This window comes from Argentina silus (assembly GCF_951799395.1).
Source record: "Argentina silus genome assembly, chromosome: 14".
NCBI classification, from domain to species: domain Eukaryota; kingdom Metazoa; phylum Chordata; class Actinopteri; order Argentiniformes; family Argentinidae; genus Argentina; species Argentina silus.
In genome coordinates, this window is record NC_139668.1 from 6,002,619 (window position 1) to 6,020,484 (window position 17,866).

Genomic DNA, 17,866 nt, shown 5'->3' on the forward strand with positions numbered 1-17,866 from the left:
TGTGTGTGTGTGTGTGTGTGTGTGTAGTAGAAGCAGCAGCACCAGAAGGAGGGTCCCATCTCAGAGACCGGGAGAGGCTTGATTTAGGGCCCATCTCAGCTGGCTGTTAATGGGTCTTGGGACATAAGGAGAACACACAGAGCACTGGTGTTCCATCCTGCTCCAGACAGGCAACAGAGGCTCCATCACACTCCACTACGCCTCTTTTTGTGTGGGCATCGCAGGGGGAAACAGGCCAAGGCCAAGGCCACACACACACACACACACACACACACACACACATACCACACGAAAGGGAAGCCAAACACTTTACTGGCCAGCAGAGACACAGAGGTTCACATGGCATGGCACAGGAACACACACACTAAGGAACACACACGCACAGACACACACACACAACCAAACACACTGACTGGAAAGGGAAGCCAAACACCACACCGGCCAAGAGCTCACAGCTCCCCCTTCAAAATGGCTGCTATGAGAGAACACCAAAAAGGTAGAGAGTTCTCTGTGTTTCTCTGAACAGCAGGTTTTCCTCTGTTCCTGTCCAGTGTTCCTCCTCTCCGTGTTGTTATTGCTGAGCGACCACAAAGGCCTGCCTCCATGGGCTTCCCCCCCTCCCAGGAATATGACTGGGATTATTGTTGACCCAGACGAGTCTGACTGAGCAAAAACACAAGCTGCTCCGCTGTTAAACCACAGCACCGAGGTCCTGTACGCTAGGCCTGCCCAGAGGCCTCTCTCGCCCTCTCTCTCTGTCTGTGTGTGTGCGTGTCTGTCTGTCTGTCTGTCTCTCCTCTGTTTCGCTCTCTGTGTCCCTCTCTCTCACACACACTTTGAACTGTCATTCTGTCACCTTCAGCACTTTCACCACAGTGAGAGGACACCTAAAACTGGGGGAAGAGTGTGTGTGTGTGTGAGAGAGAGAGAGAGGTACTTGACAGACAGCTGGATTCTCTTCCCTCCCCTCCTAGGGGAGAGTCTCTCTATGGAGTAGTAACATTGGGACAGGTTTCATAAGCAGCACCCTCTCCCCCTCCCTCCCTCCCTCCCTCCTTCCTTCCCCGAACACCAGCCTTTCATCACACAGCCTGCAGCCTTCTCTCTTATGTGGCACAACAGCCAGAGGTACTGTATGGCACGCCAAGCCACAATAGCAGCAGAGGCCTAGTTCTTCAAAGCCTCTGTGAAGTTCTATATTTATAAAAAAATATATATATATATATAATAATAAAAAAAGAATCTTACGAAGAGATAGTGACAATGAGGCTTCAAGTCTTACTGCAACAACCCACGTGCATTCAGACGGACACACACACAACCCTAACTGAGGGGGCCTCGGAGAGACAAAGACCGCTCTCTGTCTGGCACGGGGGTCAGAGGTGAACGGTTCTCATGTCTAGTCAGCATGTGAATAACGTTGTGTAATCTACCGAGGAGCTTCTGTAAAGGGAGGAGAGGGGAGAGGAGAGGAGAAGCAGTGAGAGTCTCTCTCTCTCTCTCTCAAAATGTTACATTAAACTAATCAGAGAGATAATCTAATCTTTCGAACGCTGTGGGGTGGGGGAAGGGGGAGGGGGGTGTGTGTGGGGTGGGGTGGGGGTGATGGGATCCAAAGCTGCTCTCTTAGTTCTGGCCCAGTGGAGGGACAAAGGCCGAGTCCTAATTACGGTACTGTGTGTCTCTCTCTGCTAAGAGCTTGGAGCTGTAGACAGTACTGCTCTGACCTTAAACAACATGTGAAAACACATCTATCACGGGTGTCTGTCTCAGTGACCAGTCTTCAAACAGGAAGGCTCTGTTATACACACACCTACTGCTAAGTTCTCAGAAGCACTTCTGGCCAGCGCTGTAACTCCACCAGATGTGACAGACATGTTCTTTGCAGTTGGCTGCGATTCACACACACACACACACGTAGACACACACGCGCAGACACACATGTAGACACACGCGCGCACACACACGCACGATATATATTGACACAATGCTACATAAACCTACATAGGAGCCATGCATGAATAGACATATTGCTGCACATGTTTGATACCATTCCTCATTCCTTTCCATGCATTACAATGAGCCCGTCCTCCGATTTCTACCGCCACCAGCCTCCCCTGATAGAAGCTATGCATTGAGGACCAAATGCTGATGAAGCCGTGCGAATCTATGAGGACTTGGATGTTTGCTAGCTGCAGTCAGCAGTGACAACAACAGCCACTTCTCTGTCAGGGCTAACCTGGGGGAGCAGGGACACGTGTCAACAGAGACATGTTCAATCAGACAGAGCCAGACAAGTTTACCGCGACTCACATTAACCAACTCATCTCCTACAAGAAACACACACGTAGACACACAAGTAGACACACGCAGACACAGATGCACACGCACACAGACACGCACACAGGAGAAGGTGGTTATGGCTGAAACAAAAACTAATGTCACAGAAGATTAACGTCAAGCTAAAACCAAAAAAGTCTAAATGGCAATAAAAATGGAAATTCCATCCTGTTAAAAGAGTTCCACAAACATGAAACCGCATGTCTTGGTTGTTCGTCTGAATATCATCTTCTGCCAGGGTAGTTTGGGACCTCGGTCTGCCTTTCTCTTCCCCCCTCCCCCCACCTCTCTCTCTCCCCCGCCTCTCTCCCCCCCCCCCTTGTCTCCAGTGAGGCTCCAGACCTTTGGCTCACTCTCACTGGCCAACGATACTTTGCTCTCCAGTTATATCCTATTGCTCTAATGCTTACTTATTTAAAAAGGGGTTGACAGGGTGAGGAGACATGTCCAGGTGAGGACTCTTCTCCTAGACACACAGCTGGGGATCCTGTGTCTGAGGGATCCCTCTTTCTCTCTGGAGGAGGAGGGGATGAAGGGGGAGCAAGGCGGAGGGGACGAGGGCAAGGAAGGAAGAGAGGGATGAGGAGGAGGGGTGGACGGAGGAGGGGAGTAGGGGAGGAAAAGGGTTTTAGGAGGTTAAAGGGAGCCGTCTGCAGGTGTTTGGAACGGAGGGGAGGCAACAGGAGGCTAGGTCTCAGGAACTCAGTGACGTGTTCAAGTCTATATGGACTATCAGGGGGGTCCTCCACATCTGGATGATCCCCTCTCTCTGCAGTCTGCCCAGGCTGGCCCTCACCCCTGAGGCATGCAATGTCAACAATGCCAACTTAAGTGCCGTTGGAATCCTGCCTATCGGAGAGGGCTCTGCTAACTGTTAGCCTGTGCTGTGGTAGCAAAGTGGAGAGCAGAGAACCGGAGAAGCTTTCACCACTGGCCGGTGAGGACAACTCAGGGTAAGATGATATCTCACCTCAACATGAACATAGGCTGAACCATCCCTTTAAGCTGCCATGCCCGTCTGATAGGGCGGCAACACTACCTCGGGACATTCTAAACGGCTGGGAAAATAGAAAAGTGAACAATGACTTTTTTCAGATTCTTCATGGCTAGAATGTCGGCCTAGACACGAGGGGCTGTCAACAGCTTCCAAAGCCACCCTGTCACTACTTTCTAGAGAGTTGACAGAAAAACAACCACAACAGCAGACTCACTATTTTAATCTGTCCAATCCAGTGCCTACGGCAAGTCTCCAACAGAGCTCCTTCAGTTCTCCTGTTAACGGTGTGAATGACACTTCTCTATTCAGGCCATGCCAGGCTTTGTTCCCTCAACAACAGATTTAAGATTTCGGCTTTAAATAAATAAATAAATAAATAAATAAATAAATAAATAAAGCCCCTGTAATTACAACAGTATTTTGACCGCACTGCCAAGAATTCTGGTGCGGAAAACAACACACATAAAAACATTATTTTGGACTCTAAGAGTGGCAAGACTCCACCATTCCGATACTGGGTTTGTAACAGGTCATAATAACGCAACGAATTTATTTTTTATTATTTGATATCCCAAAAAATAATTACGAGTAATAGTGACTAATAGGGTTGACTTATTGTCTAGAAGGTCACACAAAGACATACTGTACACCAGGGGGAGGCTGGGATAGGTGCAAGCATTATGGTGCACAGGAGGCTGGTGGAGGTAGAAATCAGAGGACGGGCTCACTGTAATGCATAGAATGGAATGAGGAACGTCATCAAACACATGAATTAGTCTTTTTTAATGTGGCAAGAGTATTTCCCCAGAGTTTCCCCTCCTGAACCATGTCTCCTGTTTGAACTACGTAGCGAGTCTCTGTTTTGGTTTCGCTAACATGGCTATCGGGTCCTCTAGACTCTTGTCTAGTTTAGACAGGTGGGGCAGCAGCAGGTGGCCGGTGTTATGTACCCAGACCACAGCGCCTGCTAGACCTCCAGATGTACCACCACACCACGACCTTGGCCTACATAGAGAGCACCACCACCTTGTTCTCACTCTTTATTTAAACTGAGGGGTTGGGAAAGTGTGTGTGTGTGTGTGTGTGTGTGTGTGTGGGGGGGGGGGGGGGCGGGGGGGGAGGCTCTGCTAGTTTGTTTAAAGTTTAGTCTGTGTTCAGAGCGGCGCTGGCATTGTCTTCAAAAACAACCATTTATTCCCCCCCCCCCCCTTCCAAGCCAAGCGAGCTAATCTAATATATTTAGCTTGGCTGAAGAAGGAGGGTATGGTACATTAGAATAATTGAAGGTACGATTCTAACTGGCAGACATTGACATTTCGACATTAACTTCACTATTCTACAGGGACTTAATTGTTTTGTAGTTGGAGTGTTTTGGACTTCATTCCGTGCACTGGGGATTCAGGTACAGTACATGAAACTACGCGCTATGAACCAGAGAGAACAAAAAAACAAACAAACACAAAAATCACTGGACTTTATCTGATAACATCTGAGTATGTTAGGTAACTTGACCTCAGGTTACCCTTCAGCAGTACACTGTTCAACAGGAGAGGCTGGTGGAGGTAGAAATCGGAGGATGGGCTCATTGTAATACATGGAATGGAACAGGGAATCAAACAGCGCTTTCCACCATACATTTCAATTAGCCTGTCCCCCGATTTCAACCTCCGCCAGCCTCCCCTGTTCTCCACACAAGTAAAGTGTCTAGATAACTGTCATCTCTAAACAATAAATCCACAAACTATAAGGCCTGTGTGCCAGCGTCTGTGTTCTATATTTTACAATTAACTTATTTGCATAATGGCAACATTCTGAAGAAACAGAACTCACAAGTTCCCTCACCACACAACCACAGGTTTGAACTCACACATCCACTCACCGAGCACTTTATGAGGAACACCTGTACACCTTCTCATGGTGGAGGTGGTGGGATGGTGTGGGGAATGTTTTCTTGGCACACTTTGGGCCCGTTAATACCAATCAATCATCGCTTGACTGCCACAGCCTGTTTGAGTATTGTTGCTGATCATGTGCATCCCTTCATGGCCACAATTTACCCATCTTCTAATGGCTACTTCCAGCATGATAATGCACTATATCACAAAGCAAAAGTCATCTAAAACTGGTTTCATGAACATGACAATGAGTTCAGTGTTCTTCAGTGGCCTTCCCAGTCACCGGATCTGAATCCAATAGAACACCTTTGGGATGTGGTAGAACGGGAGATTCACAGCTTGAAAGTGCACCTGAAAAATCGGCAGGAATTGCCTGATGCAATCATGTCATCATGGACCAGAATCTCAAAGGAATGTTTCCAACATCTTGTGGAATCAATGCCACGAAGAACTGAGGCTGTTTTGAGAGCAAAGGGAGGCCCTACCCAGTATTAGTATAGTGTTCCTCATAAAGTGCTCAGTGAGTGTACAGTGTCTTGATTGTAAACTGGGGCTATAGTTCAACCAAAGAGGCATTCATTTGAACGGGGCTTCGGTATAGTAGGAAGCTGCCCCTTTAGAAGCAGCCATTCATGAGCAGTGGGATCGTGGGATACAACCAGTGCAGAATCGCCAGGGCTAGCAGCGAGCGGCTAGCTGCCAGGAGAGGGGAGGGGGGAGGGGGGGAGGGGGGAGGGGGGAGCAGGACAGGACAACAATGGCAGCACCAGTGGAGCTCTCTGACCCTGTGCTAACGTGGCTGACCAGCACAATACACATGACTGGTCAGGTACAATCTCACACACCACACACCCACACACTCTCTCACAGGCAGGGGGCCTCAGCCTCCCCCGCACGCACGCACGCATGCACACACGCACGGTCCTCTTCCCTCTTCTGTTTTAGACACTCTCTCACACAGACACACACACACAGACACAGACACACACACAGAGACACACACAGAGACACACACAGAGACACACACAGAGACACACACAGAGACACACACACAGAGACACACACACACACACACACACACATCCTCCCATCCTCCCATCCATGCCCAGGCCTGTCCTTGTCCCTCTGTGCTAGCCTGCTAACCTATGCCAAACTTTCCCCAGTCTAATCTACACTGTTAGTTAATCAGTATTGTGTCAACAAAGGGGGCTCCAGTAATTGGAGGATCAGGAAATTATGCAAGAGAATTAAACCTCAATCTCCCCTGGCTGAAAGTCTCTGCGCAGAGAAGCTCTTAATCTCAAGAGAGTTTGTTTGATTCATCTCATCGCAGAGAGTGGATTTTCTTCCCACTGGGGAGACTTATCCTGGCTTTGCTTTTTCAGGGGTCTACGGTTGGTCATCGAGTGTCTGTGATTGTTATCATAACACACACACACACAGGTAGCAATAGAGACCAGAGGCAGGACGGGAGGAAGGGACGCAGCTGCACACCTCAGCACACGCTTACTGCTACCTGATCCCACGAACGGTAGGGGCCTTTCATCTCTAGGACCACCTTCCAGCTACCTGTCTGAGGGATGGGGGGTGGGTGGGGGGGGGAGTGAAAGTGGGACAGCAAGGAGACGGGATATAAGAGGGAGAGACAGGCAGAGAGGGGGAGAGAAAGAGAGACCTGGCAAGGTCCCTACACTCACACGGGGGAGGGGTATGGGGTGCGTTTGTTCAAATTAAAACAGGAGGAAGTCCGACCTCAGCAGGGCTCTTCCAGGTTCAACCCCCCCCCCCCAGCCCGCACCCCTGCCCACAGATTAGTCATTACCTAGAGATCTGAGGGTATTAGTCACCCTGGAGGGACGGGATGGGGGATGGGGGATGGGGGAGGGGAGGGGAAAAGGTGGCTGCAGCACCTGTACACATCAATGGACCCTTCTCTTTGCACTCGACCGTGGAGGTGATTCTGTCCCCCCCTCTCCTCCCTTCCTTTGCCCCCGGGGCCTCTGTCTGTCTGTGTCTGACTGTGTGTCTCAACTCTGATTGCCTAGGTAGGACGGGGTCAAAGGCTGTTGACAGACAGATGTCAATAGGAAACGAAACATGGACAGCACTCAGAAAACAAAAACAAAAAAACTACTTTAAATCATAATATTTACTGCACAGACATGTTTGCCTCCCTCAGTGTGCATGAATTGTCAGAGAAGTTTATAAACTCAGGCAGCCCCTGAACCCTAAAAATCACACCCTAGCTAGATGAGAAGGTGGGATAGGTGCAAGCATTATGGTGCACAGGAGGCTGGTGGAGGTAGAAATCGGAGGACGGGCTCATTGTAATGCATGGAGTGGAATTAGAAATGGTTTCAAACACGGTACTAATCCACATTCCATGCATTACAATGAGCCTATCCAGCCTCCTCCAGGTGAGTGACATGTCATCCTCCCGGACTATCAAGATAGAGCTAACTGATTCTGTATCAATTATTTCTATCCAATCCTCTCAGATCTATACAAGTGTTTAATAGAGAGTGAGTCAGGGCTTGGGTTTGATCAGAGCTTCTGGGAAGGCTGTTTTAAATGAAAGAACCATGGGAGCTTCATTTCCCTCACAATAGACCAAGTCCAGAGATTCACACTAAAGAATTCTGCATAAGGAATGTCCTTTCCGCCTTTCTCCAAGTGTAAAACTCTCCCACCGGATGAAAGAAAAGAGATGTTTTAAAAAACTTTTGTTTGGCTGTGCGGGGCATTGTTGTCTGATGGAGGAGAGGGCTTGTTAAGTGTTTACTCTGGCTGCAGGGGCAGGTCCAGACACACACACACACAGGGCCAGTGTGAGACAGGGCTGTGACTCACTGTCTATCACTCCCTGTATGTAAAGCCTGGTCTGTCCTGATGGTAGTCCGGTGACTGATGGGAATAATGGTGCGCTGGACCGAACCATGCTGGTACTGCCTGGTGCTACTCATGGTTACTCAGCCACACACACACACACACACACACACACACACACACACACACACACACACACACACACACACACACACACACACACACACACACACACACACACACACACACACACACACACACACACACACACACACACACACACACACACACACACACACACACACACACAACAACAATGGACTCTTGTGAAGCTACTCACAGAGCTATTAAAGAGCTCAAAATCCCCCTAACCTCCCCGCTACGTCAGCTTAAATTACACCACGACAACTAGCAACACAATGCTAACCCTGCCCTAACCCTAACCACCTCACTATCTCAGCTTAACTAAGACCACAACAACTAGCAGCACAATGCTAACCGTGCCCTAACCACCAACTAGCAACACAACAAGACATGAACCTCGCTGTAGTGGAGAGATGGGTACTTTACACACAAAAGGTTTCTTTCTTCACAACAGCTAAAAAACAACCTTATACAATAGAACTATCCAAACCGGTTGGATCAATCAATACATTTGACTGATTGCTTTACTGCGAGTCATCTAGAATAAGAATCTACGAGACAGATAAAACCCAAAACACTAAAAGTATGCACACTCCCGACGTTACTGGGGAGATCAGAGTCGGCCTTAAGCTCGAAAGAAGTGCGTGACCCCTCCCTAAGGCTTCTCCCGACTTTACACCTACTATCAAATGACAGCCTCTTCCTCTTGACACTCCTCTAAGAACACTATCGTTTGATGAGAAGCCTTGTTTCAATAGACCAATCATTTTCTCCCCGTCAACAATCTGCAGCTGTAACACAGCCCTTTGTTCATTCACCCTTCTCTATTCCAATCAGGGGCCTGCGGTCTGAACCAGGTTCTGCAGTGGTAGTGGTCTGTGTGATGGGCTGTACGTGTCTATGATGACCATGACCTGGACATTCCTCTGGGGGGATCTCACATGAATAGTGAGGGCTTCATTTGCATGCTGGCTGCAGTCTAGGGATGCTGTAGGAATAGGTATATATGTGCACACGCACGCACACACACACACACGCGCAATCAGGACACATGCACACACGCGCACACAGCAGGAGTGCATCCCAATTGTAAAAAGTGTCTTCCTCTCCTTCTCTCCCTCTCTGATTTGAAAGAACTGAACAAGTGAACGGCAACTCTCCATAGTCGCCCTGTCCCCATGTCCCAACGCTATAGTGCTTTAGATGTCTCCTATCCCTGTGTTTCTCAGACCTGTGCTGCTGAAGGAATGAAGACGAGGAGACGAGGAGAGGAAGGAAGCCACTTTAGACTATTGAGATGCACCAACCGGTCCCTATTCAGGGTTGAAAGGCGTAGAGTTTTGAAGAGCTAGCAAGTGGGGTAGTGAGAGGGCTGGTGAGCGGGGTGGTGGGGGGCTAGTGGGCAGGGTAGTGAGAGGGGTGGTGGGGGGGCTCAGTCTGACTAGCTCAGTGAGGAGCCTCTTATTCACGCAGGGCTTTTGTTCCTCAGCAATGCCTGGTATGTGGGCAGACAGGCTTTCCCAATGACCTGCTTTCCTTTCTATGGCTGCTGCTACTGGTACTGCTGCAATCGTCTGCCAACCTCTACTTTAGACGTAGACACACACACACACACACACACACACACACACACACACACACAGCCCCCTCCCTCGTCTAAACCCACCTACCCTCCTTCTCCTCTTTTTGAAGAGGGGGGGGGGGGGGGGGTAAGAAAAACAGCCCAGACAGCAAGCAGGGTGAGAACATACGCTGTTAATGACATAAGGAAATGACATACGAGTGGAGGAAACGGTATATGGGCCAAGATGAGGCGCATTTATAAACAAGCCAAATATTGAGACCTAAACATCTCAGAGCTGTGAATTAAGTTGTTCTCCTCGCTCCAACAGGAGAGACGGATCACCAGCAGCCTTTCCTGAGGGAAGTCTTCGTCACCCTAGAGAGCCGATAGTCCCAGACCAGTGTATGTACTGTAGCCGACTCTGCAGAGTGATGACTATCTTTGGCATTCAAGTTGGCTAACACAGACAAAGATCTAGGACCAGGCTAACTTCATTCCATACAATCAGAGTATGTATGTGTGTGTGTGTGTGTGTGTGTGTGTGTGTGTATGCGTGCGTGTAGCAGTTCCAGTCATTAAACTGCTCCCATGCCTTTGCTGTGTGAAGCCTGCAGCTGCCCCACTAAGGGCAAACATTCACTTCAGGGACTCTGGTCACAGCATACAGAGCTAGAGAGAAAGGTGAGTTGACACAAAACCACTACAGCTCTGATAACTCAATTAGTGGCCATGTTATCGACATAAGACGATTTTGAGTGGGGTTAAAAAAATTACTAAACCAGATTAGAATTTTTATCACTTAGAAGTCATAGTAGAACCATTTATAGTTTTTCTAGGTTTGAATTTCTATCCTATATTTTCAAGATTTGTGTTATTCCAGATTGGATACATCTACATTTTACCTTCAACTGCTTATGCTGCTTGATAAAATGCTATTATTTGCATTTAATGTACGAGTGACCCCCCCCGCTTTGCTGAAAGTAATTGAGCATCCCCGCACTACAGTGTGATCCTATGAGCAGGGATGTCACAGTACACCAGACGCAGTTTAGCCCACTGAGTTATACTGCATTATACAATACAGTCTTATTCAAACACTGTGGGCGGCCTCTTACCCTGAGCACAGGTTGATCAAGTGGGGTGAAACCAATATCAGGTGGAATGTGAGTTTATTTACATGCCCAGCGGTCTGCCAACCGTTCTGTGTACACACTGACCACATGTGGTTGAATGTTAACCAAAAACAATAACAACTTCTTTCGCTCTCGTTTCTATGCTTGGGAGATCAAATGAGGCGGAGAGAGAGCATTGTTTGGTGATCTATATTCCACCGCTGAGTGGTTTATTAACCATGAAAACCCAAGCAGAAAGAAAGAAAGACACTCACACACACACACACACACAGTATATTGATTGACTTTCTCACCTTGTCTCTGGATGAAGAGGCGTAGCAGAGGGTGAGCGGTAGACACGGCCTTGCAGAAGTTGTCGTCGTTGTTGATTGGCAGCAGGTCGCCGTGGATGTCGGCGTAGCCAATCATAACCTCCATGTTGGCGATCCGATGAATATGCATGATGAGCTTGTAGAACTCCTCGAATTTCCCTGGTTTGAAACGGTCCACGGAGAATCGCCGGAACTCCGCCCCATACTGGGAGAGAGACAGAGGAAAGGAAAGGAGAGGAGAGGAGAGGATGGGGGGAGGAATGGGGGAGGGGGGGGTGAAAAGAAGGGCAGAAGTTAGTAGGACAGTCGGTCGCTATGACACAGAGACAGGAACAGGAAATGGGGGAGCTGAGCTCAGACTTTATCTAATCGTTGTGGCCTAGAAACTCAAACACAAACAGAGGCCCTGTCCAGACAAGTCCCCTAGCCCCCTAAAGCCTAGCTTATTACACACTGCCCCTAGGCTCTTACACCCTGCTCCCTAGCCCCTTACATCCTAGCCCCCTACATCAAAGACACTTCTAGTGAAGTGAAAAGGACTGGATAGGTTTTTAGCAAGATTGTATTAGCTCCATCTTACCCTCCCCCCCCCCCCCCCCCGACAGGGCTCAGTGAAATATTCACCACCTAGTTTATACCCATACATTCCTTTACAGATGTGGAAACATGTCTAGGGGAGGTAGGAACTAGGGGTTGCTTCCAGACAGGGCCATGAACGTCAGAACCCTGGTGCAGAATCCTACGTCCCCGTGCAATTCCGGTGTCTCCAGGTCCAGGGACGAGAGGAGCTGTTATTGAGTTCATGTTCAAGCTTTTACGGATTTCATCGAAACTCACGGCAAAAATCGCATTCCGCAAACGGAGTTGAACGACGACGGCCAAGTGTTTCAAATTCCTAACCCTGTGCAATCTTCCGACGCCACCAAGGTTCGACGGCGTTTGGCCCAGACGACAGAGGTCTAGTCTAAACAACAGGGAACTTCACCTCCGTACACGGCGTACCCAAAATAATCTTTATTGACTGTTCGCAACACGGAGACTCGCAAAAAAGAATTTAAAAACACTGCAGACGGGTCAAATCGGGTCGATGGCTATTTACTTATTGTGTCAAATGTTGCTCTTTTGAATTGCATATGCGTGGCTTTAGCCCATAGAGACAGTGGGACGTTTTTTTCTGTGCGTATGGTGTGTGTGTGTGTGTTGTGTGTGTCTGTGTGTGTGTTTGAGAGTGACGGCTTAGACAATGGAACAATGCAGGTGGATGAGTATGCAGTCCCAGCTTGTAGAGATGACGCAATGCAAGAAAGGCCAGTACAACACTATAACTATTTACTGAGCTACACACACACACACACACACACACACACTCCTGGATGTACAGGTCACTGGACCACCAAAGAGAACAGCTTATGGGTCACGGCAGGTTCACAGTTCTTATCAAGTGAGAAAAAACACACACACACACACACACACACACACACACACACACACACACACACACAAACACAAACGGTTTTGCGTGGGCAGCCCGTGCGAGGGAGAGGAGGAGAGAGAGCCTGTAAAACACAAGCTAGGCTTTGTCTTTGACAACAGGAGCGTCACCAGGGCACTGTATCACATCAGTCATCTGTGGTCGGTGGCGCTGTGCGCTGGGGTAATTACCGCCTCAGAGAGGGAGGCCAGCCTTAGTCAACTGTACTCTCTCATTACCACATGAACTATGAACATCTGAGCTGGGGAGCACGGTGGGAGACACTGGGATAACAGGTGTGGGTTACTACTCATAATAATGTCACAGAGAGAGAGAGAGACACACATAGGAACACTGACACACACACACACACACACACACACACACAGGAACACTGAGACACACACACACACGAAAATGAATCACATCTTGCCAACTGTGAACCAGCAATCCACCAATATGATAATGACTTTCTGACAGTGAGCTCTTTCATTATCTTGGTTAATGAAGTCTAGGGAGAAGCCTTTGTGAGTCTGACTCAGAGCATATAATGACATATTAAACACTCAAAAGTGGAACTTCCAAAACAAGAGGGCCATTTTAAGGGTAGAATAACTATAATCAAAGCTTATTAATTCACTGTATTATATACACATATATATATATATATATATATCTTTTTTTTACATCTTTCAAAGTACTTGATCTGTTTGAGACGTGGCAGTACATGTGTGTGTGTGTGTGTGTGTATTCAGTACATACAGTACAGAACACAGCCAGTTTCAGTATGAGTGTGCAGGTGCTGCTAGCACGGTTTGAACAATCCAGCAGTGTTAGAACAGTCTGTTTTCAAACCTAAGCCTTGGGTCGCAGCGGGAGCAAGTCTCAACAGGGAACTCATCATCGCTCTCAATTTGAATCAAAACCTGTAAATATGACACGCTGACTGACAGAGAGGCGTCTCCTCTTGCACTGGAGAAATGTTCACCAGTTCAGACAGGTATAGACTACAAAAGGGCCGCGCCGCTCCACACACACACACACACACACACACACACACACACACACACACACACACACACACACACACACACACACACACACACACACACACACACACACACACACACACACACACACACACACACACACACACACACACACACACACACACGCACGCACGGACCCTCAACCCACACATGCGCTCAACACACACACACACACACACCTCTGACGTGTGCTAAAGGCCAGAGTTGCTCAACGTTAGTCCTGGGGCCGAACAGGACCGCATGTTTTGTTGATGTACCAGAACACACAGTACCGGAGAGGTTTATTGGAGTCAGGTGTGTTTGTGCTGAGTGAGAACAAACATGTGCAGCTGTGTCTCCCCTGGGCAGGAGACGACAAAACACGAGGTTAGGCCAACTTTGCCTATAGCTTTGTGTTATCCAGGGGAGGCTGGTGGAGGTAGAAATCGGAGGATGGGCTCTTTGTATTGCATGGGATGGAATAAGGAATGGTATCAAACACTTGTCGCAGGACAAGCTCATTGTAATGCATTGAACGGGTTTGATACCATTCCATTCATTACAATGAGCCCGTCCTCCGATATCTACCTCCACCAGCCTCCCCGGACCTTATCATACGTTTCCTCTGTGTGTGTGACAGTTAGTCTAAATTACCACAGCCTACGTGGGACAGTTTTGAATTGACATGCAAATGACGCTGTTTGAGAGATTAACAATAGGGGGAGAGGGAGAAGAGGTAGAGAGGGAGAAGAGGAGAAGAGGTAGAGAGGGAGAAGAGGTAGAGAGGGAGAAGAGCAGAAGAGGTAGAGAGGGAGAAGAGGAGAAGAGGTAGAGAGGGAGAAGAGGTAGAGAGGGAGAAGAGGTGAAGAGGTAGAGAGGGGGAGAGGAGAAGAGGTAGAGAGGGAGAAGAGGTAGAGAGGGAGAAGAGGTGAAGAGGTAGAGGGGGAGAAGAGGAGAAGAGGTAGAGAGGGGGAGAGGAGAAGAGGAGAAGAGGTAGAAGAGAAGAGGTAGAGAGGGGGAGAGGAGAAGAGGTAGAGAGGGAGAAGAGGTAGAGAGGGGGAGAGGAGAAGAGGTAGAGAGGGAGAAGAGGTAGAGAGGGGGAGAGGAGAAGAGGTAGAGAGGGAGAAGAGGTAGAGAGGGAGAAGAGGAGAAGAGGTAGAGGGGGAGAAGAGGTAGAGAGGGAGAAGAGGAGAAGAGGTAGAGAGGGGGAGAGGAGAAGAGGTAGAGAGGGGGAGAGGGAGAGAAAACACATGGTACCATCCTGTGACAGACGCATCTTTTCCTTCTCCCCACTCCCTCAAGATAACAACTAATGACACAAACCAGGTCCACACAAAAGGCCCATTGCAACACAGGCCAGGCACGCGCTCTCTCTCTCACAGCTCTGTGTGTGTGTGTGTGTGTGTCTGCTTACCTCTGTGTGTGTGTGTGTGTGTCTGTTTACCTCTCTCTCTCTCTACTTACCTGTGTGTGTGTGTGTGTGTGTGTAAGCACACACACACACACACACACACACACACACACACACACGTTGTTCAAGTCTTATCACTTATCAGAGGAACAGTTCCCCCTGAGAACACCATCTCATCCTGGGTCGGACAGAGACAGGAAGTCCTGTACTAGGAGCTCTGACATCATGAGGGGTATGTTCATAGAGATAGATGGCCACTGGTCTGTCTCTAAGGATACGTTTGTTAAACTGACAACAGCTGTGACAGAGAGTGTAACCCCTTCCATGCATTACAATGAGCCCCGTCCTCCGATTTCTACCTCCACCAGCCTCCCCTGAACCACACACGAGTGCAGCTAGCATCTCCAGACTAGACACTGCGTCCTCAGTAGCGTAGATAGGAATACAGACCCTCCGGCACTTTCCCTCACCCTTGTCTCCTTTCCCCACTGTGTATATGAACAACAACAACAACAACAACACAACATGGATAAACAAAAACTACCAAAAATGAAGAGTCTTCCGTGTTTCACTGACAATAGCTCTGACTCAGAGTGAAAGTTCACAGAAAAGGACACTGATGTCACGTAATCACACTTAGGAAGTCACGAATAGAACGATGAGTCATGCTGTGGCTGTTGTTTTTTGTCATTCAAGATTCAATGACACGCGATTGACTCATGACTGTCTTTGTGACGACTGAAGCCCTACCCTACACACACACGATGCCTAGCCAGCCCTACCCACCACGGTGGCTGTACATGTCAGAGGCGGCAGGTTTACAACACAACAACAACAACACCAAAACGTGTTTTCCCGGCCGTTCTCAGGACAGAGGAGTGTGTGTGTTTGTGTGTGTAAGAGAAAGTGTGTGCCTCCACAGACACAGACAGGGCCTCTCTTCACCACAGACTGTAGGTGGGTCAGCAGCAGCATTCCAGCCCCCGTGAGGAGGAATTAGAGCAAGCCTGAATACTCCATACTCCCATATCTCACACACACACACACACACACACACACACACACACACACACACACACCCTGAATGCTCTCTCTCACACACACTCGGAGCACCTGAACACTCTCTCTCTCTCTCTCTCACACTCACACACACACACACACACACAGAGCCGGTAGACAATCGAGCAGGGGGCTCCACAGTGGGCACGGTGCCCATACCCTTCATCAACGAGAGCCTTCAGACACAACACAACACTACCCAGCGGTTATGAAACCCTCCCTGGCGGAGGTAGAGAACGCAGGGATTTCATCTCTATTCAGTGGATGCCCACAATACAGTGCGTGTTACTAATAGTGTTTCCAGTGGAGCGAGTCCCTATTCATTCCGAATTGAATGCTATCCGTGGCCTTCTATTCATTCAACCGTGCTAAAAATAAGCTGAGAGAGGTCTACGTTGTGTGTGTTTTTATTATCTCTGCGTGTAGCTACACTGACGCAACGCTCAGTCCTCCCACCCTCTCCGTGTCTCCTGCATAGAAACCAGATGGCTAGGGGAACTCCGCAACCTGTAAAGTGCTCAGGGGGAGACACCTGTTCGTGTTGTAACACCTAGACCCACAACAACACCTACGTGGATCTCAGGGGAGGCTGGCGGAGGTAGAAATAGGAGGACGGACTCGTCGTAATGGATGGGATGGAATGGAATGGAATGGAATGAGGAACGGTATGAAACTTGTCCTCATTCCATGCATCACTATGATCCCCTACCTCTGATTTCTATTCTCTACCAGCCTCTTATCTTCAGAGGGATCTGCAGACACCAGCAGGTTTAAACAGATAGGAGGGGAGCTAAGTGATGGAAAGAGGTTTCATCTTCAGATCAGACAGAGGAAGGGGCAAGAGTAAAGATATAACTAGTGTGTGTGTCGTTGTGTTCCACTCAGGCAGTTTCACCCCTGTCCCCTGAATCAGCATGACTCAACACCAGGAGCCCACTCCGCGTTTCCCAACACTAGGCCTACTATCATGTCAAAGACACACCTCATCCCAAATCATCACTTCGACACGTCACGTTGTAGCGTATCAAACTCGTAAAATAGGCTACACGTTGCATTTGTGCGGGGCTACTTTTAAAAGAAATTATCAAATATAATGCAGTACACATGGGAATGACTAGGCTATAGGAATGTTGTGTGGTTTGAATAAGTGATGACTATCACGTAGCGGCAGCCTATTTACAGTTGAATGGTTGCGCTGTCAACATGACAACCCGCTACTATTGGAGCAAAACAACCGAGCCAAGTTGCAACAATGTTGCAACAAAAAAAAAACACCCGCGTCTCGATAAAAGGCCTGTGTATTGGATAATCATCCGTTAACTCTTTAGAGCAACCTAATCAAGGTGTTTAATCGACCCCCTTTTATTCCGCAAATCCAGTTTTACGAGAAGATCGTGACAGACAGGCAGGGGAGAAGCCAAATCGCTTCCATCGGGATAAGGATCCGCATGATTCGTTTCAAGCTTTAGCGGGTGTTTTAGACATCATCTCAATGTTTAGAAGTGAAGCGACAAGTCATCGTACACGTCATTAGAGCAAACAAGCTATTGCACCAAATACATATATTCTATATTCCACTAGGGTTTGGACTGTTTGATGAGGTTTAGGCTACCGTCGCATGTGGCGGGTTAAATCCAAGCAAACAGTTGCATGGGGCTCAGCGCTATACGCGAGCCTCCAACGAGTT

General features: G+C 48.5%; 1 protein-coding gene across 2 annotated transcripts in view; it reads right to left on the minus strand.

Annotated features, from left to right (window-relative positions):
* The window catches only part of pard6gb (par-6 family cell polarity regulator gamma b), a 78,780-nt gene that overhangs the window by 60,542 nt on the left and 372 nt on the right, over positions 1-17,866 (minus strand). For both annotated transcript variants that reach the window (XR_014554621.1, XM_083685132.1), the window contains exon 2: positions 11,193-11,415. Coding sequence is in view for 1 of the 2 variants with exons in the window: in XM_083685132.1 (XP_083541258.1) it covers positions 11,193-11,415 (223 nt within the window). In the remaining variant the exon portion in view is untranslated. The remainder of the gene's footprint in view (positions 1-11,192; positions 11,416-17,866) is intronic.